At 31.0% G+C, this 24,518-nt stretch overlaps 1 protein-coding gene across 1 annotated transcript in view; it reads right to left on the reverse strand.

Annotated features, from left to right (window-relative positions):
* para (sodium voltage-gated channel paralytic) overlaps nucleotides 1-24,518 on the reverse strand; it is a 311,186-nt gene that overhangs the window by 184,623 nt on the left and 102,045 nt on the right. The window contains exon 6 of the mRNA XM_080152120.1: nucleotides 1,447-1,526. Coding sequence (XP_080008246.1) covers nucleotides 1,447-1,526 — 80 coding nt within the window. The remainder of the gene's footprint in view (nucleotides 1-1,446; nucleotides 1,527-24,518) is intronic.

Here is a 24,518-nt window from a genome sequence, read left to right on the forward strand (position 1 = left end):
GGAGGTTACTAAAAAAGTTGAAAAATCGCACAAATTAAAAAGCTATGGAGAAGCTTTGATGCAAAAAAGTAAAAAAAAATGAGGTATATGTACTTTATGTAACAAAAATTATATGTATACAAATTATCTGATCTAACAAATCAGGAAGGCAAAGAAAATTTATCTCTCCCCACTTCTCAATTTTCATAAAAATTGAGAAGTCTAATCAAAGATAATAGTTGAAATTTAATTAACTTTTGAATAAATGAGAATTATAGAATTTTTAGTTACTCAAAAGCTATTCTTAAAAATCATTATTTTAAATGATAAATTCAAAATCTGAATTAGTTTCATGTACAATTTACAAGTCCTGTATTTTCAATTAACAGAATCTCTGTGTGCGTACCGATGGATTTTTTTTTACCACTGAAACGATATGGTTCTTATTACATTGTAGTTTCTAGTCCTTTGAAGGTTTATAGCTATTTTGGGTTAGGGTACCACCACCCTTCTAAGAGAAATTGCTTCTAGACCCCTCTTCTATAGGCTAGCTGAAAAGGCATAACCGCCTCCATTTAATTACCTGATTGGTAGAGGCATACCCGCCTCTAGTTGAGGGTCCTCCATATAATTACCTGATGGGTAGAGGCATTCCCGCCTCTAGTTGAGGGTCCTCCATATAATTACCTGATGGGTAGAGGCATACCCGCCTCTAGTTGAGGGTCCTCCATATAATTACCTGATGGGTAGAGGCATACCCGCCTCTAGTTGAGGGTCCTCCATATAATTACCTGATGGGTAGAGGCATTCCCGCCTCTAGTTGAGGGTCCTCCATATAATTACCTGATTGTTAGAGGCATACCCGCCTCTAGTTGAGGGTTCTCCATATATTTACCTGATAGGTAGAGGCATACCCGCCTCTAGTTGAGGGTTCTCCATATAATTACCTGATGGGTAGAAGCCTACCCGCCTCTAGTTGAGGGTCCTCCATATAATTACCTGATGGGTAGAGGCATACCCGCCTCTAGTTGAGGGTTCTCCATATATTTACCTGATGGGTAGAGGCATACCCGCCTCTAGTTGAGGGTTCTCCATATAATTACCTGATGGGTAGAGGCATACCAGCCTCTAGTTGAGGGTCCTCCATATAATTACCTGATGGGTAGAGACATACCCGCCTCTAGTTGAGGGTCCTCCATATAATTACCTGATGGGTAGAGGCCTACCCGCCTCTAGTTGAGGGTCCTCCATATAATTACCTGATGGGTAGAGGCATACCCGCCTCTAGTTGAGGGTCCTCCATATAATTACCTGATGGGTAGAGGCATACCCGCCTCTAATTGAGGGTCCTCCATATAATTACCTAATGGGTAGAGGCATACCCGCCTCTAGTTGAGGGTCCTCCATATAATTACCTGATGGGTAGAGGCATACCCGCCTCTAGTTGAGGGTCCGCCATATAATTACCTGATGGGTAGAGGCATACCCGCCTCTAGTTGAGGGTCCGCCGCTGGGCCATCATCGTCATCCTCCTCCTCGTAACGCGCCTGGCAATACAGCAAAAATTAGTTAATTTTTAAGTTATAGAATTAACAATTTCAATGACGATGCAAGTAAATATACCCTGGAAAAAATTTCGAAATCGTATCTTTAAAATATCTATACAAGAAAAAAACTAAACTACCAAAAGTAAAATTAAAACAATAATTCGGATAGAATAGGTTTGATATATGAGTAGATGAATAGAACGATAGATGAATGAAGATAGGTAGATAGATGTGTGGATAACTGGGGAGGAATGATACATTTTATTTGATTGAAAGTTGTTTCTCTCCGAGGACTGATTTCCAAACCCAGGTAAAAACATTAAGTTTAAGGTTTACACAAAACAGGCAAATAAAATAATAAAATAGCTAGAATAATTATTAATTGCATCGTATTATAGACAGCTTTCCGTGGATATTAAAATGAAAAACTAACAAAACTGGTATGGATTTTATGCCTTTTTTAATATTCGCGGAACATTGTTTGTAATACATATAATAATCCACTACAGGTATGAATGAGTGTCTGATAATTTTATAGTTTTATAATTATAATTTTCTTTTGTAGTTTCAATTACTTTCTATTGAGTTGGGTAATGGGTTTTAGTCAAATGCTCTTATTAAGTCAAACTGTTCTTAATTATGACCAAATATATATAAGAAATGGTCCATAATTAAGAACAATTAATAAGAGCATTTGACAACAACCAAGCAACCAACTTTATGAAATTACGCGAAAAAAATTATCCTCTCAATCCTTCATTTTACATATGTATTTTTTTGTCAAATTTTTAGCGGTCTTGATAAATATCCAAGTTAAATGCAAAAGGCAAAAACTCTGGAAAGATAAAATTGGGGTTGAAATAAAAAGTAACGCGAAGGAAAGAAAAGGGGATGGATATTAATTTAGTTAGAGGAAAGAAAAATATATGTTTGTGTGTGGGATTTTACAGGGAGGGAGGGGACAGTGGGCTGTCTATTAAACTAGTCCCCAAAGTTTTATAATAACCTTTTCTTATTACCACTTAACAAATTTGGGATCTTTTATTAAAATTTGATTATTTGGTTCAGTTAGTTGAGTGTCCAAACGTTTCAGCCACTAATTACAATCTACAGAAGGGGAAATTTGTGTATCATCATTAATTAATCGGCCATTGACTTATCCCTTTAGATCCCTGTGGATTTTAGGTACAGGGTACAGTGCATAGTTTTGATCTAATAAATTAGAACCATTTTATTCAGTTATTTTTATTGAATGTTTTTTTTATATTTACAGAGAATAGACCAATAACAAGCAAGAAAAAGTTTTTAAAAAATGTCTATCCCTCTGCCCGTCCTGATAAACTAAAGGTATCTTCAACCACTGGACCCATTAGGCTCTTTTTTTCAGGGATAATAACTTTTGTACAATCCTAATGTAAATTTAAGTATGTAATTGTCAGTTTTATTTGTATGTTAACGTAATGGTGCTGCAATTTATATTAGAAAAGCTTTAAATAATTTCTCTTATGGGGATCAGCCTATTTACTGTTTATGAAATAAAATATAATAAATATTTACTGAAACGTATTATAGATAGCTTTCCGCGGATATTAAAATGAAAAAATTATAAGCTAAAAACCAGTTTTCTTAGTTCCGAGGATGCCGAAAGCCAGGTCTAACAAAACTGTTATTTTAAGTATTCATGAAAAATTGTCTGCAAACGAAATTTAGTTATTAAAATCATACTTTCCTATATGAAATATCAAAATGTAAAATTTCGGAATCACATGTGTTAAACTATCTAGCATTGACCAATCACTGCAATGCATAAAAATTGAATATATGTATATTTGTGACTAACAAAGCTCACAAAAGTAAGAAATGTGTTGACATTGATTAAGCATCTAACATAGACAAACACGTGCATAATATTCCAGGGATGGAGGGGACATTGGGCTGTTTATTACACTAGTCCCCAAAAGTTTTATAATAACGCTTTCTTTGTTTGTGTATTAATGTACTGAAAAAAATTAAGGAAATGCACCAAGAGCCAAAATGGATTGAGTCCATTTGTGGGGATTGTATATTTGATTCCTGAAGCCCTTTTTTTAAGGAACAAGAAAAAATCTTTAGCAAGTTCAATTTTAAATGAAGAAATATTGGATATTATGTTGTTTAAAATTGGTTCTAGATTTCAAATAGTGGTTAATAAGTGGAAAATAAATTCTTTTGCAATTTTAATGATTAATCTTTGTCCCTTATCCACGGAAATAATTTTTTAAAGATTTTTTGAAAAAATCATTTCTATTAACCTTTTTTTTATTTTTATTAACTATATAGCATTGATATATGTCAATGATTACTAACTAACTAATTTTAATTTCTAATTTTATATCGTGGTTATCCATAACCAATATATTTATTTTCACTAACTGGCCAAATTGTGCTAAAAATAGGGTAAGAGATATGATCAAAACACATTTATAAAATTGTGTAAAAAGTACGTAATGTAAAGCAGGGCATATAAAATTGTGATTTTGAGTACAAATAAATATTTTTCTTGAAGCCTTACAGGTGATCGAGGCATTTCCTCTACTTTACTTTATCTATATAGTAGCGACAACGCCCCCCTAGAGGCCTCTAGGGACATCTGAAAAAATAGGGGTTGGGGAAGTCAACCCTACACTTTAATTTTAGTTTCAATGAATGAGGGCGGGAGGGGTAATTTTTCTAGGGGCGATTGCTTTTGGGAGGGTCTAGATACCCTCCCCAAAAATAGTTAAAAACCTTCCCTGGTTTAAGAAGCTTCACTGTAAAGGGGAACCATATCGGTACGGTGGTTATCATTTGCTACAGACAAAAAAAAACTTTCTACTTTATATAATAGAAGAAGATGAAATAAATAAGTTAGAATTCACAAAAAAAGGAATGATTTGCTACACTGTATTGACACTGTATGATATAACCCCAGTCACTGATAAATTATCTGTAGTTACAAACATAGATCTACTAGCACCTAGCACTCTAAAAGAAAGTTTAGTTTTGCCAGTTTGGCATTAAAACAGATTAATATCTACTGGATTAGAACCATTCTCTTAGATGTGAAGAATTAATACACTAAATAGGTAAAATAGTAAATATCTATTATATTCATTTTAAATCATTTGTATCATCAATTTTGAACTTTTCATAATTTTTTTTTATAATTTCTTACAGTGTTTATATCTAATACATACCTATATTTTGTTCAGTCTATACCTTCCTACTTTTTGGTCCTTATTATAGATCAGCTGAAAATTGATTACCCATTTTTCCCTAATTTCCGAAGTTTGTACGAAAGCTATTTTCAGCTTACATTAATTGAGTAAGTTAATTTGTGAAAACAAAGCGAAAATTCTAATTTTTCAAATTTAGATTTTTTTGGAAGTTTGAAGCTTTTTTAGCTATGAGATAGGATGAGGGTGATACGTACACAATCGGAAACTAAAATTCAGCTGACCTATTATATATTAACCCATCTATCTTTTATTTTCTATCTTCTTTTCAATAATCTATACAGTTTATACTATAAAACTTTTAGTTTTTCTTTCCTATAACTTCAATCTATAGCCCAGTTCACAAAAGAATATTAGAGGTTGGCATATTTTTTACATTTCTCAATATTGTACAGCTATCTCGCGCCAAAAAGAATTATTTTAAGCGTTTTTTCTTCAGTGAAGCTTTCTCTATGCATCATTGAATCTTGGCATTTCCAGATTTTTATGGTTCTTCCTATGCCGCTTAACAAAGCGGGCGGGTATGACATGTACATCAGCCGTTTGGCAGCTTTAGAGTTCATAGATTTTTTGTAGATAATCGATTTTAAGAACATTTTACCGAGAACTGAATCTTTAAATCTATTTTTTTTTGCTTTTTTATATCGGAATTCTTACATAATTATTATTTTTAGACCTTTGATTATTTCATATTTATAAATAGCAAATACTTTTTGACATTTATTTTGAGCTAAAAATAATTTTATTGTACCTTAATATTGACAAAAAGAACAAAATATTTATAAGATGTAACTAATATGATTTAAGAATAAACAACTTTTGCACTTTTTAATGTTAAGTAGACTATCATTACAAAACAGAACATAAAATTATAAAATCATAACATACTTTTAAATAAAAACTTTTTTGCGAAATTTTTTTGACTATTTTTTAGATTTTTTTGTACGTTACATTATTGTAACAACTTAAAGCCAGGGATCTAAAGGAATAAGACAATGGCCGATAAATTGATGTACTAACCTATAATGATACAAAAAAATACCCTTTTTGTAGATTAAAATTAGTGGTTGAAACGTTTGTACACTCAACTTAATTAACCAAACAAAATTTAATTAAAGCCCAAAGTTTTTAAGCCAACGTTAAGAAAACGATATCATAAAACTTTGGGGACTAGTGTAATAAATAGTTCAATGTCCCCCTCCTCCCTGACCTAAAGCACACATTATTATTGTTTCATGTTGTTTTCATAATGGACACTTTTAACCTCACGTCACAACAAATAAAACACCACAAAATACATTCATTTATCTATCTATCTAACAACCAAAAATATTTTTACATTATATATTTTTATAACATATAACCTACTCATAAAAAAATACTTATTTTACCTACATATTGAATTGAAATATATCATTCTATTTATCTATTTTACTTTTTGTCTAAGTATTTTAATTTTAAACTATTTACCTTTCATCCATTTATATCAATCTTTTCATCTATTAAAATATTCTATTGCTTTATCTCATCAATCAAATTGCTTTCGTTGTTAAATACAAGCGGCTACGCCCCTAGAGGCAACTAGGGGTCTTTGATGTGGAGGGGGGGGGGGGTTAGAATCGAACCTTCACCTACATTAGTTTTAAAACCAGGGCCTATAAAAAGCAGCACTCTAAAGAAAAACCATATCAGTTCAGCGGTTGCTTTTATATAAGGATTTTTAACTTACATACTTAATTATTAAGTTTTCAAAAGAAAGTTCTTAACCATTAGTTTGTTAAGTTTTAATGACAAAGACAATTTTCTTGAATAATTGATACATGTTAATTAAACTTTTAAAAAGTAAAGCTTTTCTATAATCAGGGCCGTTCCGGTTTTTATTTTTAACCTGTTTATCTGATTTTTGGAATTCTGATTCCTATTACACCAAATTACAATGTTATAGGCAAAGCATCTATATATAATCAAGAACCAAAAATGTAAATATGCCCTTAAACAGTATCCTGTATTTAAACACTTTTGCATCAAATTTATTAACAATTCTGTTTTCGTTTGTCCTACAGTTTCAGAACTTAGTTATTATGTATATTGTCATCCTGGTTTAATCAAAATGTTTAGGCCCATGTATAACTAAATCCATAAAAGGAAAGCTCGACAAAAAAGGAAAAATAGTGTAAATCTATACCAAAATTTAAAATGAAATAGCCTTAAAAGCTAAGAACCTGTAAGATGCTTTCCTGCAGAGGATAACTCGATCTGTTCAGTAGTATCAAAATCTTAAGCTTCAGACAAAAAAAACCTTACTACTTTACACTCACAGCTAATTATTAAAGACAGACGTATAGACCTACCCTGAATTTGGTATATCTTCGATTTTATGGACAGTTAACATAAAAAATAAATTGTGGATCATGGAAAGAAAACAAAGGTTGCGTCGTATTTTTACAGTACCTTTCTCCAATTTTGTAACCCTGCGGGGCAATCATTAACATTTACCTAACCTAACCCAAAAAACCTTTCATAAGCTACAGTGAAAATACGTCGAAACCAGCTACTTTGTTTTCTTTCCATGACCCTATTTTCCCTCAAAGAAACAGATACAAAGCAAGCATCCTTGAAACTTTTATTTGATTTGGTTTGATATGAAAATCTAAAAAGATGGATAGGAATTTAGAAAGGTATATTATACAGAGAGATAGGTAGATAGAAACAGAACAAAGCACAGATTGAGAAAGGCTAAAGAAGTTAATAATTAATGATTGGGACTTGGATTTCTGTTTCAAGGCTTTATAACATGGAATCCAATAGGGTTGTTGGTGGAAGGGGGGCACGGGGGGTGAGGTTACCAAAAAGGGAATAGGAAAATGAGGGCCTCAGAAAATGTAAAATCTGACTTAATTCAAACTTTAACATACAGAGATACAATTTTATAATGAAAGCTCTTAAAACTTATTCTAATAAAGAGAGGAAGATGCATAGATTGATCAATACAGAAAAGGAATAAAATAACAATATATATATTTTATCTAAATATTTTTTTCTATCTTTCTTAATTTCTATCTATCTATCAGCCTTGTTTTCTATCTATTTATCTGCCACCTTTCTATCCATTTTATTTTCTATCTAATTTATCTATCATACTTTCTAGCTATAAAACTTTCTATCTATCTATTATTCTATCTATCTGTCTATCTATCTATCTTTCTATCTATCTAGTATTCATAAGAAGGACGCGCACCAACTATCTATCTATATTTCTATTTATCAATATTTATATTTATCTATCTTTCTATCTATCTATCTTTCTATCTATCTTTATATCTATTTATCTTTATTATCCATCTTTCTATCTATCCTACTTCCCTACTATGTATCTTATTCTATCTGTCTATCCCAGTTAGCAGTGTGTGGTGGTAATCCAAATTAAGCTTCCAATTAAACTAAGAGAATTACCCAAACTTATTGTAGAAGGGAGGTGAGAGAGGAAGGAGGGGAACACAAATCATTTTAACTGTATTTAAGTTTCACAAAGAAAAAGCTACATTTGCATTAAATGTTGTAATAAATGTACTGCTTGTTTGGCAAAGAAGGAAATATAGAAATATATGTACAAGAAAAAAAATCTGGATTATTATGGAAAGGAAACAAAGTCATTCCTAATAAGGACATAAGTCACTGAAAATATAAGGTGTAAGGAAGGATATTTATGTCCTTCATCTACAAAACCTAACTTATGGGAGGTGTTTTATGTCCTATGTCTGACAAATTCTTACTTAAGGAAGCCTACTTATGTCCTTCATCTAACAAAATCTAGCTTTTCTGACCTTCATCTAGCAAAATCTCGCTAAATATAGCTTTTACCTAGCAATATCTTGCATTAAATGTTGTAATAAATGTACTGCTTGTTTGGCGAAGAAGGAAATATAGAAATATATGTACAAGAAAAAAAATCTGGATTATGGAAAGAAAACAAAGTCATTTCTAATTAGGACATAAGTCACTGGAAATAGGTATATGGAAGGCTATTTATGACCTTTATCTAACAAAAACTAACTTATGGAAGGTGACTTATGTCCTATGTCTGACAAATTCTTACTTAAGGAAGCCTACTTATGTCCTTCATCTAACAAAATCTAGCTTTTCTGTCCTTCACCTAGCAAAATCTCACTAAATATAGCTTTTCTGTCCTTTACCTAGCAAAATCTTGCATAAAATGTTGTAATTAATGTATTGCTTGTTTGGAAAAGAAGGAAATATAGAAAAAAAATCTTTATTGACATAAATATAGATTTTTAAAAGATTGATACACCGATAAGTAGAGTTATAGTTCTTTTCTTTTAATAAAAGTATTAGAAAATAACATAGGTAGGTTGATAATAATAGATAGATAGAAAAGCTCCCATTTATTTCTAACAGACTTTGTCAATAGAAGATCTTTAGGTTGAAGTGAAGTAAAAACATGCAGACTTGTGAATAAAGAAATCAATAGTGGCAGAAACATTCACTATTGAAAATTTTCCTTGTATTAAAGTGGAAGATTGTTTGTAATATACCAAAGATTTTCACATGTAAGCTTTTTATGTGTCTATGTTAATTGGAAGTCACTAGATGCTAGGTACAAAGACAAAGTAGTCATAAACTATCAGGGACTGATATTAAGCCAATCAATTCCATTTGAAATTACCAAAAATTAAATATTTTTTTGGCATAGAGTTGATATAAAACTTGTTTTTTGATGTAGCTGGAGGGAAGTGGGTAAGAAGGAGGAGAAATAAATGAAGATGGTTGAGGGAAAATTTCACTTAGAATAAGGTCTGAATAACATTCCATAGTCCCTCTTTTTGAAATGATTAAATGAAAGGATAAGGACTCCAAATAATTTTCACTGTGAGAAAAGGTGGGAAGTATTGAATAGACATCTAACATTGAAAAATAAAGAATAAAGAAAGATTTATCTCATCACATCAAAAAGAAATTTGGAAGGGAAATATTTCACACAAAGAAAAGTAAAGAAAGAAAAAAGAAGAAAAAGTGAGAGTAGAAAAGATAGAGTAAGTAAAAGAAATAAAAGACTTGAATTTATGTGATTGTGTCTCTGTTAAATAAATTTAAATTCTTATTTTTAAATAATAATTATTGTAAATGTTCTAGATGATTCAAAGTTACATAAGTAAATGCCTTTTTGCTTATGTAAGGTTAATTTCAACTGCCAAAAAATGAGTACATTGATGGGTTGATAGATACACACAAACATAGCCTGCCAGAAACGTAACAAAATGTTAGAAAAATAGATAGATATCAAGAAAATAGGCATGGTTTATGGAATTTGAATTCTAATATTTTTAACAGAACATTAATAAAAAGATTCAAGTATAGCCTTTTTTAAGTTGGTATTAATTAAGAAGTCATGTGCCAAAATGGGAAATAAGTAAGGTAGATGGAAATTCATAACAAATAGAAATATGAAATCATTATTTTTCTTAATTTTTATCTCTTTTCTTCAATGAACTGGATAAATCTTGTTTTGGTGAAACAAATAGCTTTGGCACCAGTCTGAATACCACATTACCAATGGGTATTTATCATTCTTGATATCTAGATATCTTTCTAGCTATCTAGCTATCTATCTGTAGCAGCATCCTATGTTTCACATTACCAATAGGTATTTATCATTCTTGATATCTAGATATCTTTCTAGCTATCTAGCTATCTATCTGTAGCAGCAGCCTGAAAACCACATTACCAAAAGGTATTTATCATTCTTGATATCTAGATATCTTTCTAGCTATCTAGCTATCTAATTGTAGCAGCATCCTATGTTTCACATTACCAATGGCAATAGAAATTAATCATTCTTGATATCTAGATATCTTTCTAGCTATCTAGCTATCTAATTGTAGCAGCATCCTATGTTTCACATTACCAATGGCAATAGGAATTAATCATTCTTGATATCTAGATATCTTTCTAGGTATCTAGCTATCTATCTATTGCAGCAGCTTATATGCCAAATTACCAAAAGGTATTTATCATTCTTAGTATCTAGATGTCTTTCTAGGTAACTAACTATCTATCTATAGTTGCAGCCTATGATCCACATTGATAGGTATTTATCATACTTAGATATCTTTATAGATATCTAACTATCTATCTAATGCAGCAAGCTCAATTCCACATTAACAATAGGTATTTATCATTCTTGATATCTAGATATCTTTCTAGGAATCTAGCTATCGACCTGTAGCAGCATCCTATGTTTCACATTACCAATAGGTATGTATCATTCTTGATATCTAGATATCTTTCTAGTAATCTAGCTATATATCTGTAGCAGCATCCTATGTTTCACATTACCAAAAGGTATTTATCATTCTTAGTATCTAGATATCTTTCTGGGTATCTAACTATCTATCTGTAGTTGCAGCCTATGCTCCACATTAAAAAAGGTATTTATCGTTCTTGATAAGTAGATATCTTTCTAGGTGTCTAGCCATCTATCTATTGCAGCAGCCTATATACCACATTACCAAAGGAATTTATCATTCTTGATACCTAGATATCTTACTAGATATCCAGTTATCTATCTATAGTAGTTGCCTGAATTTATCATTCTTGATATCTAGATATCTTTCTAGCTAGGTATCTAGATATCATCTATAGCAGCAAAAAACATGCAACACTTAATTATTTTTGATACCTAGATATCTTTCTATCCTTTTAGCAGCTATCTATCCACCATCTGGTCATATACCACCCATGAATTCACTATTCTCCCATACCGGACAGACAGACATTTTACATATAAAATAGCTTCAGTAATAATAAGACATGTGTACATGTATGTACATTTTGTATTATAATATGTTGCTAGATGCCATGTATACATAACAAAATTTATATTTCTAATTCCCAGGGGTCTTAGTAATAGAATATCTATACCAGTGTATAGGATATGAGTCAATTTTCAATTAATTTAGGGGTTATTATATGATTCACCTTACATTAAAGTAACTAAAGTTTGGTAATATCTTTCTAAATAAAGCTTTTTTTCATTGTTTGGATCAAAAACTTTGGGTACTTTAGTGAAATCTTGGTTCAATGTACTAGTGTCAAAATATTTGAACTAAGAATTGTAATTTACAGAAGGGGCAGTATGCTTATTATAATTGTATTCTTAATTTTAATGATAGAATAAACACATAAGAATACTCCTGTCCACTCTTATACCTAACTGATCCAGCTATCTATAGTTAATTCCCTAAAGGTTAAGTGGTATACTCAATTCCTATATAACAATTGTCAACACATTAATATGTGCTAGTGCGTTCGCCCCATAGAGGCCTCTAGGGGCGCTTTTGGAGGAGGAGTTGAATTCCAAAACCCATTTTTTAAAATTTAGATTGTAAAAAAAAAATTTTTTTGAGGGGGGGGGAAATTTTTTAAGGGCGATTTCTCTTTGGAGGGTTTTGGTACCCTCCCCCAAAATAGTTATAAACCTTCCCGTGACCTATGAGAAGCTACTCTGTTAAGGAGAAACCTATCGGTTCAGCAGTTAACAGTTCGGTCCTTTAGTAAACAGACAGACATCATTCTACTTTGTATTATACATATTACATATAAGAGAAATCATATATTACTGAATATTAAAAATTGTGTACCAATCATCTTTGAAAAGTTTTGACAGTAGATGATGCTTCATACTATTCGAGGAACTTGGCATTTAAAAAACAGGTTTGCCTTAAGATTTTCGGTGAGTGAAATTAACACAAACCAAATCATTCTGTCTAAATAAACAAAAATAATTTAAATTTGTTGAAATAAAAAATCTTTTTTATTAGCTTATAGTGTCGAGTCGAGTATTTGACAATTTAGTCTCAAAGCCCCTCAAAGAATGATATTTATGATTCTAATAACAGATCGGTACAATTTAGAAGGCGTAGTATATCTATAATCAAGTCCTAAAAATGTAAGTATCCTTTAACAATATCCTATATTTATCAGTTTTGCAAGAAATTTACGCACAATTTTGTCAAAACTGTTTGATGTCCTCTTATATCTCAATGATATGCCTAACTTTTCAGAGAGCTAAGGGACAATTGGATGTTTATTACACAAGTCCCCAAAATTTTTGTAATAACGTTTTCTTATTCGCTGGCTTTATAATTTTAGGCCTTTCATGGATTTTGTTTGGTTGTTTCTTAAGTTTAGTGTACAAACTTTTAACCCATAATTGTTACCTACAGAAGAGGTAATTTTGTAGTATCATCATTGGGGATGTACATTAATTTTTCGGCCGTTGTCCTGTCCCTTTAGATCCCTGCTAACTTTCCCTTGTTTCAATTGTCTTATCATCCCCCCCCCCCTCTGTGTGTTTCTTATTAATCCCCCTAATTTTCCCCTTCCCCCTCCCCCAAGTATGTTGATGTTAATCTGCCTAATTTCCCCCCCCATCATCAAAATTTCTCCCTTATCATTAGATAAAAGTGTTCCTTCATCAATACCAGTGCAAAAATAGTATAATGATTCCTGTAACAATACGGCATTATAAAACAACATTGGTACAATAAAATTAACGACAGAAGGACAGAACGGTCAGTTAAACTATTTAATTTATTTTGATTTTACGATGCTCTTTTTAGTGCCTATAAAAAAGGGGATAAATTGAATTAAAAAAACTTTTGACTGACACTAAAATGAAGATTTTTATACATTGATATTTAGGCATGATTTTATACACATTTTTTGTCATTTAGTATAATACTTTTATTATAATTATTATAAGCATTGCTATTATATATTTTGCTGTCTGTTTTATGAGAAATATTAATGTGTAATATATATACCCAAGAAAAATGTTATTTCCCCAAATGTCATCCATGGTTTATCATTATTATCAAACACTCTTAAAAATAACTGGGCTGTATATTACATTAGTTCCCAAAGTTTTATAGTATTGTTTTTTTTTTGGCTTCACAACTTTTGGGGACTGGTGTTTGGTTGATTCATTAAGTTAAGTATTCAAATACTTCAACCACTAATCTTAAGTGGCGATTTTGTGTATCATCAGCATTAGGGATGTACATTTATTTATCGACCATTGCATTATTCCTTTAGATCCCTAACAATACCTCTCTTATAACTGTTAAGATTTTCTTTTCAGGAAAGCTTTTTATATAATTCATAATTATAAACAGAAGATTGTCAAAATATGATTTCTAAATTCGATGGACTCAAATGAAAGACATTTGTAAAATTGTAAAATTTCAATGGAAAATAATGTTTTAACTTATAAGCACTATTGATCAGAGATCGAAAGGGATAAGACAATGACCAATAAATTGATGTACATCCCCAATGATGATACACAAAATTACCCTATCCGTAGATTAAAATATACTCAACCTAATAAATCAACCAATTGAAATCCATTAAAAGTCCCCAAAGTTGTCAAGTCAAAGAATTAAAATTTTAAAAAACATTATTTTAAAACTTGGAGACTAGTGTAATAAACAGCCCATTGTCCCCTCTCTCTCTCTGACATAAGATACATTTCTATAAGTATTTTTAAGAGTGAAGTGTATTGTAATAAGAATGCTTAACAGAAATAGCATAGAATCAATTATAATATCTTCATAGAACATAATTTTATACATACATTGTATTATTATATTATAAGAGAAATATATAGTTATATACCACTTTCTACAAATTAATATGATCATTCGTAAGTCAAGATATTAGAAATTACTGTAAATAATTAGGTAAATTTTAATATCTAAGATTTTTTTTTATTTGGATTTAAATCAAGCAAAAATTATCCTTTTTATAACAAGTTTTTAGGACTTGATTTTAGAAATTATAGAGTTGCTACGCTTTTTAAATCGTACCTAAATACTACAAGAATCACCTTGCAATGCATGCCTAAATTAATGAAAAGGGCTAATCGTTACGGACGGACCGACCCTAATTATAGAAAAGGTTCGTTTTTAAAAATGTACAATATCATAAAAAAAGAATAAGAGCTAATTATTAAAGATGACATTTCTAAATACTTCTGTAATTTAGCTACTCTATGACTCTTAGACAAATGTTAAATTTGTACACTTTTTTAAAAATCACCAAATCCCTTTGTTAGAAGAAAACTGGATCAACTGCAGTTCACGGTAAAATTTTCCTGGTAACGAATATTTCCAATTCTATGAATTTTAAAGGCTGCTAGCTGCCAAAAGGCTGAACGTACAGGTCATACCCGCACACAATTTTAAGCGGCATAAAAAGGCCTACAAGTAATCTGAACAACCAAGATCCAATGATGCACAGGGAAAGCTTCACTGAAGAAAAACGCGTGAAATAGGTCTTTTTCGCGCATTTCTTTGCACTGCGAGATAATTATGCATTATTGATTTATGGCTATTCCAGATTATTTGAACAGTGTTCGGGCATGACCTGTACGTTCAGCCGTTTGGCAGCAGTTCATAGCGAACTTTGTCATTTAGTTCATTCCGTTATTTTTTGTGCTTTGCTACTTATGGATGTTGAACTCTTTTTTCAACTATAAAAAATTAGCGAATCATCAAATATCAACAGATTTTCTAATTATCTAATAAAAGAGGTTTATCTATTTCTCTCTTTATATATTTCTCTGTTATCTATTTATCTATTTCTCTCGATTTCTAAAAATATCGGGGTTAAGTGAATTACCCCTTCTGTAGATTAGAATTAGTTGTTGAATCGTATGGACACTCAATTTAATACTTACAATCAAATACATTAAAAGTCCCCAAAGTTAATAAGCCAACGAATAAGAAAACATTGTTGTAAAACTTTGGGGACTTGTGTAATAAACAGCCCATTGTCCCATCTTCCTCTGGGTTATGTGGTTATCAGAACTCATAAATTATCTTACATTAGATCTGCTTATTATGCAATTATATATGATAATACATATATAGAAATTATAGTACATTTAGATAATTGGATTAAAGATGCCATTTTGGGTTGTTAATTCAAACTTTTAAAAGTAAATTTATATTTTCATATTGGCATTATTTATTAGTATTTAATCTTAGGAATCTAAAGGGATAAGACAATGGCCGATAAAGTCATCTTTATCTCCAATTATAATACTTTTCAATTAGAGGTTGAAACGTTTGAACACTCAACTTATTGAAACAACCAATCAAAATTCACTCAAGTCCCCTAAGTTGTAAAGCCAACGACGAGAAAACGTATTTATAGGACTTTGGAGACTTGTGTAATAAACATCCCCTTGTCCCCACCCTCTCTGATTAAATCTACTATATAAGTATGTTTGTCTGTCTGTCAATAATTCTAGGGTGGACTGATTTTTATCAAATATATATGGAGATAATTATTTTTTCATAATATATCCCTTTTCCTTTCTCTTTCATTCCCTTTATTGATTTATGTATGTACCAGCTGATACGCCCCTAGAGACCTCTAAGGCCCTTGATGAAAGGCAGGGTGGGGGGGGGTCTTCCCCCCTCCACTTTCCTATAATATAAAGTTTTTTTTGTCTGAAGCTTAAGATCTCAAAAAATATATGTTTGAATTTGTTGTACTCTTTGGATGGTTTTAGGCTATTTTACTGAATTCTACCCTAGAAGCTAGCGGCGACGCAAATTGTATAATATCAAGTAGTAAGGTTTTTTTCTGAACCTTAAATTCTCGAAAATTGTATGTTTAAATTGATTGTACTTAATGAAAACTTTAAATATGTCTTGGGGTGGTTTTAGCCTATTTTACTGAACCCTACCACCCTCTTCAAGGGGCAAAAGGCGTAACAACTAGTTACAAATTAAATATACGGGAAATGTAAAACTAAATGATTATAAAACCCTAATGTAGCCTTGTTATTCAGTTTTATTTGTATCTATAATTTATACAAGTGTGTAAAGTGGGCAAAAGTGATATTGTATTTTTTTCCTGGTAGCGCAACTGCTCTATTACTCAGAGAGAGAGAGGGGACATGTGGCTGTTTATTACACTAGTCCCCAAAGTTTTAAAATAACGTTTTCTTATTCGTTAGCTTAATAAATTTGGGAATTTTTCATTAGTTGATTTATTAAGTTGAGTGTTCAAAACCTTTCAACCACTAATTTTCATCTACTGAAGGGGTAGTTTTTGTGTTTCATCATTTTGGTTATACATCAATTTAACGGCTATAGTCTTATCCCTTAGATCCCTGTTTATTACTAGGGTTTATCCAGTCCGTACATCAGTTTTTATGCTGTATACCAGGGTTCGGTTGCTAACAATGTAGGTTAAAATTTTTATAATGAATATATGGTGCTAACATGCCAACTATGCAAACAACCAACACATTAATGCTCGACCTTTGTATGGAAGTCCTAACTGTGCTTGGTTATTAGTAGAGTCTGTTCTGGGCCAAGGCAATTCCCCTGCTCTTACAATTTATATCGTGCATCTGACATAGCAGCAGTTGGTACAACTTTTAACGTCTTTAGTTATAGCGCGGTTAGGGCCAAGATTCAAGCATATCACCTCCCCGACATCAAGCTGATGTGTTACGTGTTAAAGCATGGTCGTGGATCATTCAAAAAAAAACCCTCTGATTTATTGATAATACCTGCTATAAAAACATACTTGCATTGCTACTCTAATTATGGGCAAAATTGTTCTTGTTTTTTTTTTCCTAAACACATGCTTTATCGATTTATTCAGCAGTAATCTATCTATCAATCATCATTTATCATCTATCTTTCTATCACAATGTATTCCGATTGTGTATATCGATTTATTCACTCACTATCTATCTATAAATATATATACATATTTGTTAGTTGTATTTGTTTATCGATTTATTCATTTTTTATCTATCTATCTATCCCATGTATTTATTTTTATTTGAAACATCTATTTTTTATATTTTATATTTTTTTGTTTTTTTGTTTTTTTTCATTTGCCCAGATATTTTTTTTCTTTTCAAAGGCGAGGCTTTTATATAAATATGGTTGGTCTGTCCATCCGTCCGTAACGGTTAGCTCATTTCGTTAATTTAGACATGTTAGAATTGTACCATAGATTTTAAACTTTGCATGGTGATTCCTATAGTTAGGTACGATTTAGAAAGCGTAGCAACTCTATAATCAGTACAAGAAAGTCCGTACGTCTAATTACAACATGTTTATTTTTAACATTTTTAACAACAACTTTTTATGTGTTATAATTATCCTATTCATCTGATTTTTGGAATAATGATTCCTATTACATCAAGGTATAATGTTATAAGCCAAGCATCTCTGTAATTAAGTCCTAAAATTGTATGTATTTCCTTAAACAATATCCTGTATTTAAGCACTTTTGCAAAAAAAATACTTTAGAATTTGTTTAAGCTCATTTATTTGTAATCTGCTTATTCAGTTCTAACACTCTACAATTGTTAATGTTCGTTTGTCCTACCGTTCCAAAGCTTCGCTTTTTTTTCTTGTTTTTACTTATTTGCCCAGATATTTTTCCTTTTTTTTGTTGGGCCTGTTTTTCTTTATCGATTTATTCAGCAACAAACTATTCCTGGTCTTTCTTTCTTCTAGTAGCGTAGCTACACTTTAAGTATTCACTAGGATATGTCCATACGTCCATACATAATGGTAGGTTTTAATTGAAATACTGTAGCTATAAGTATCACATAATAGTTATTTCTCGTATCGTATTATAAACGGCTTTCCGCGGATATAGAATGTACAATTATAAGATTAAAACTAGTTTTTTTAGCCCCGTGGTGCCGAAGGCACCGGCTAAAAAAACTGGTTTTAATCTTATGATTGTACATTTCTATATTCATAGAAAACTGGATATAATACGATGCTAGACATAGTTTTTTCGTATGGATGAGAACCGGTTCCTATCCACCGGATTCGAATGAATACGAGAAAATAAATTAAAATTCTTTAATGATTTCAAATCTGTATTTTTTTATCAAAACGTTCAAAATATATATTTCCCCATATGAAAGTCTGTCTTTTGTGTTTCTATTGTTTAAAATCTCTCTAATCGCTATACAAACATGGTTCTTCTTTACCGTGAAGCTTATTATAACTCTAGATTTATAACGTTTTTTGGGGGAGGTTATCTCAACCTTACACAAAATAAATCGTTGCTGGAAAAAAATCTCCCGGCCCCCCCTCCCGTTTTTAAAAGCGAAGCTTTTCTATAATAATTAGGGTCGGTCCGTCCGTCCGTCCGTACGTACGTCCGTCCGTCCGTACGTCCGTAACGGATAGCTTTTTTCGTTAATTTAGGCATGTTAAAATTGTCCTATCTATTTCAAACTTTGTATGGTGATTCCTGCAGTAATTAGGTACGATTTAGAAAGCGTAGCAACTCTATAATTACCAAAATGTCCATACGTCCATTTTAAACATGTTGATTTTTTAACTTTTTTAACATCAAATTTTTATATGATCTAATTATCCGATTAATCTGATTTTTTGTATGCTGATTCCTGGGACAACAAAGTACATTATTATAAGCGAAGCAACTCTATAATAAAGTCCTAAAAATGTAAGTATGTCCATAAACAGTATTCTATATCAAGCAGTTTTTCAACAAATTTACTTACAATTTTGCATCGACTCTCATACAAATTTATATTCTGATTATTCAGTTCTGACACTATACAAGTATTAATGTCCGTTTGTCCTACCGTTTCAGCGCTTCGCTTTTATGGATGTTGTCATCCTTGTTTTTCTAAGACTAAAATAAAAAGTGTAGGGTCTACGGGGTCCTTCTTAAATACTCTTAGAGACCACTAGGGGTGAAGCCAATAGTAGAGAACTATTTCTAGTCATTTCTATTAAGTTTACAAAAGTAATATATACTTAAATGAAGAATGGAAAAATAGAGACTTGTACTCTTAAAAAAGCAAGACTTTGAAATCTTGAAAAAAGGGAACATTTATTTGTTGAAATAGTACTGATTTACTTATATAAGAGCATTTTTGCCTGATATTAACGTTGACTTTATGTGCAACTTTAATTATTACTAAAATACCATATTTATTAAACAGAGCTGTTTTAATAATCAAATTATGACTATGTCATATGTTAATTCAGTAAAAGGCCAAATAATGTTTTAAAATTTTAAGTTAGTTTAGGTTAAGTAAAGGTTATAGGATCTCCGTATGCATATTTTCTTTAAACTAAAAAAGAGGGGTGGGGTCCAAAACTTATAAATCAAAAAATATCAGTTAAAGGCAATGGCCGATAAATTGATGTATATCCCCAATATTCAAACACAAAAATACCCTTTACGTACGTAGATTAAATTAAGTTGTTGAGCCAAAGAATAAGAAAACGTTATTATAAAACTTTAGGGACTAGTGTAATATACAGCCCATTGACCCCTCTCCATCTCTCTCTCTCTCTCTCTCTCCGAAAATTGTTATTTCTTTGTCTATGTTTGTGGAACTAGGTACTTGATAGATTGGTAAATCCAAAGTCAGCCTGCTACCAGAATTTTAAATACCCAATCTCAGGAATCTAAAGGGATAACAATGTACAATAAATTGATGTACATCCCCAATGATTATATTCAAAATTACACCTTCTGTACGTTACAATTAGTGGTTGAACCATTTGGACACTCAGCTTAATGAACCAACCAATCAAAAGTCAATAAATGTCCCCAAAGTTTACTAATAAGAAACTGTTATTTTCAACTTTGGGGACTAGTGAAATAAACAGCCCATTGTCCCCTCCCTCCCTAAGTTAATCCTCAGGATGGTGAAGTAAACTGTAAAATTAATCTTCTTCGAAATTATCTCCAATATTCACTTAAATTTAGGGAAAAATTAAATGAATAATGCCTCAAGAATTATATTTTTCTTTTCTAAGAACAGAAAAAAAAGAAATTCTATAGCTTGAAACCTGTCCAGGATTTATACAGAGCTTCTGCTGTAATTATAGCTGTTTAAGAGATCTTATAGTTGACTTAAAAAAGCCTAAATACCTATCCCTTTATAATTTAAGATAGATTTTCAGTTGCTTTCTGAAATGTAAAAATACATTCTTTCGTATAAATGTTTACTCTAAGAAAACTTTATATACATACACTATATATCTATCTATCTATTCTTGTATCTATCTATCTGTTTGTCTATCTATCTATTGTTTGTTATTACCTGTATAAGTATTAGTATTCTATTAGTAAAGATTCAGGAATACTACACAGTATACATATAATATATGTCTATCTATCTATCTATTGTTTGTTATTACCTGTATAAGTAATAGTATTCTATTAGTAAAGATTCAGTAATACTACATAGTATATATATGATATATATCTATCTATCTATCTATCTATCTATTGTTTGTTATTACCTGTATAAGTATTAGTATTCTATTAGTAAAGATTCAGGAATACTACATAGTACATAAAATGTATTGCCATGATCTTCCTAGTTATATTAATTATCTTATTATTGATATTGTTTATTCAATGTAATGAACTTGTATAATAATTGTTATAATTAGTGGAATTAATAAATATCTATCTATCTATCTATATATAATATATGTCTATCTATCTATCTGTCTATCTATCTATTGTTTGTTATTACCTGTATAAGTATTAGTATTCTATTAGTAAAGATTCAGGAATACTACATAGTATACATGTAATATATGTCTATCTATCTATCTATCTATCTGTTTGTCTATCTTTCTATCTTACTGTTTGTCTATCTATCTATCTATTGTTTGTTATTACCTGTATAAGTATTAGTATTCTATTAGTAAAGATTCAGGAATACTACATAGTATACATATCATATATGTCTATCTATCTATCCATCTATCTATATATCTATCTATTGTTTGTTATTACCTGTATAAGTATTAGTATTCTATTAGTAAAGATTCAGGAATACTACATAGTATATTTATAATATATGTCTATCTATCTATCTATTGTTTGTTATTACCTGTATAAATATTAGTATTCTATTAGTAAAGATTCAGGAATACTACATACTATACATATAATATATCTATCTATCTATCTGTCTATATATCTATCTATCTATCCGTCTATCTATCTATCTGTCTATCTATCTATCTATTGTTTGTTATTACCTGTATAAGTATTAGTATTCTATTAGTAAAGATTCAGTAATACTACATAGTATACATATCATATCAGATAAATGGACAAGTACACAGAGAGAGAGAGAAGACAATGAGCTGTTTATTACACTAGTCCCCAAACTTTTTCTTATTCGTTAGCTTAACAAATTAGGGGACTTTAGTGAATTTTGATTAGTCAATTTATTGAGTTGAGTGTTCAAACGTTTCAACAACTAATTTTAATCTACTTATGGGTTAATTTTGTGTATCATCATTGGGGATGTGCATCAATGTATCAGGCATTGTCTTATCCCTGACAAGTAAAATGTCTTTGATTGACCTGTCCTAAAAGTACTATCAATAGTTTAAGCCGACAAACTAAATTTCAGTAAAAAAAACAGGGGTAGGGGGGCGGGGGGAGGTGACATTGAAAGCCCCGAAATAGAGATTTTCAGCACCCCTACCCCATTCCTTCCAAGATAGGAATCAGAATGTTTTTTTACCCCTTTGATCACATATTGATAATATAACAGCAACAATTCTCATAAAAAATGGCTTTTACCTTTCTATCAATTTCTGGAATATAACAACGACGCACACACCCAAACTCACACACACACACGTGCACACACACATACACACACACACACACACGTACACACACACACCCACACACTTACACACACGTACACACACAAAAACAAATACAGAAATATATATTATGTGATGTAGCAATCAGGGCTTTGATTAATCAATGTACATACAAGCTAGCTGGGAGAACAACATACCCTTGTATCTATCTATTTCTTTACATTTATCTATCTTACTAGTGCCCTTGTCCCTAGCCTCTAGAAACTTCCAGAGAGAGAGAGGGGTTAATGGTCTGTTTATTACACTAGTCAACCAAAGTTGTATAATAAGGGTTCATGATGTTGAATATCTAAACGCTTCAACCACTAATTGTAATCTACAGAAGGCGTAATTTTGTGTATTAACATTGGGGATGTATGTAATTTTATCAACAATTATGTTATCCCTTTAGATCCCTGTTAAAATCTGCTAATAATTTAATAAATACTAATTTGAAAAAAATCAAGAGTTTAGGTCAAAAAAAGAATAAAGATAAAAAAACAAGGATGACAACATCCATAAAAGCGAAGCACTGAAACGTTAGGACAAACGGACATTAACACTTGTATAGTGTCTAAACTGAATTATCAGAATATAAAAGTATAAGAGTCGAAGCAAAATTGTAAGTAATTTTGTTGAAAAACTTCTTGATACAGGATAATGTTTATTGAGTTTATGGACATACTTACATTTTTAGGATTTGATTATGGAGTTGCTTCGCTTAAAATATTGTGCTTTGTTGTCCCAGGAATCAATATACCAAAAATCAGATCAAACGGATAATTAGATCACATAAAAATTTGCTGTTAAAAAATTAGAAAAATCAACATGTTTAAAATGGACGTACGGACATTCTGGTAATGATTATAGAGTTGCTACGCTTTCTAAATCGTACCTAACTACTACAGGAATAATCATGCAAAGTTTGAAATCGATAGGACAATTCTAACATGCCTAAATTAACGAATAAAAGCTATATATCTCGGACGGACGGACGGACGTACGGACGGACGGACCGACCCTAATTATAGAAAAGCTTCGCTTTTAAAAACACCCAAAGATAAATCAGTAAAGTGGTAAAATAAAGAGGAATAATCCAGGGATCTGAAGGGATAAGACAACTAATGAAATTTTAGTAAAAGCCCCCAAAATTGTTAAAATAAAACTTTGGAAACTAGTGTAATAAACAGTCCATTGTCCCCTCTCTCTCTCTCTCTAATAAAGACAAATCAGTGAAGGGGTAAAATAAAGGGTGGAATACTTGACAATAGGATACAAAATTAATAAGATTACCAAGAGCATTACTGACCAACAGGGTGACCTAACATTCAGACCTTTTAATTTAGTTTTATTTTAGTATGACAGCATGAAAGTGAAGCTTAAAAATTACATAGTCGGACAATTAAGCAAAGGGGTAGTTTCACAAAATGCATTTGAACTTAATTTTGTGAACCGCATATTTTTTTCTAGTTATTGGGTTAAACTACATTTATATGACATATATCTGAAAGAATTTCAATTTTCTACCACGTAGTTTTTAAAATATCAAGACTTGCAAATCGTCTTTTTGTGTTATGTGTAATTTAAAAAAAAAAACGATTTTCAAGTCTTGATATCTTAAAAACTAAGTGGTAGAAAATTGTAATTCTTTCAAATATATGCCATATTAATGTAGTTTAACTAATTTACCAGGGAAAAATATGCAGTTCACTAAATTAAGTTCAAATGCATTTCGTGCAACTACCCCTTTAAAGATGATTCGATTATTGATTAACATTGTGTCTAATCGTTATAGGCCCATAGCTTTAAACATTCAAAATATCAAACAAAGAGGAAAATTAAATCTTGTAAAATATTGCAGATATTTAAGGGATAAGAAAATAGCCGATAAATTGATGTACATTCCAAATGATGATATTAAAAATTACCCCTTCTGTATATCAAAATTAGTGGTTGAAGCATTTTAACACTCAACATAATTAACCAACCAATCAAATTCA

Source organism: Acartia tonsa, chromosome 2 (genome assembly GCF_053477335.1).
Source record: "Acartia tonsa isolate MP-2025a chromosome 2, ASM5347733v1, whole genome shotgun sequence".
In the NCBI taxonomy this organism is placed as follows: Eukaryota; Metazoa; Arthropoda; class Copepoda; order Calanoida; family Acartiidae; genus Acartia; species Acartia tonsa.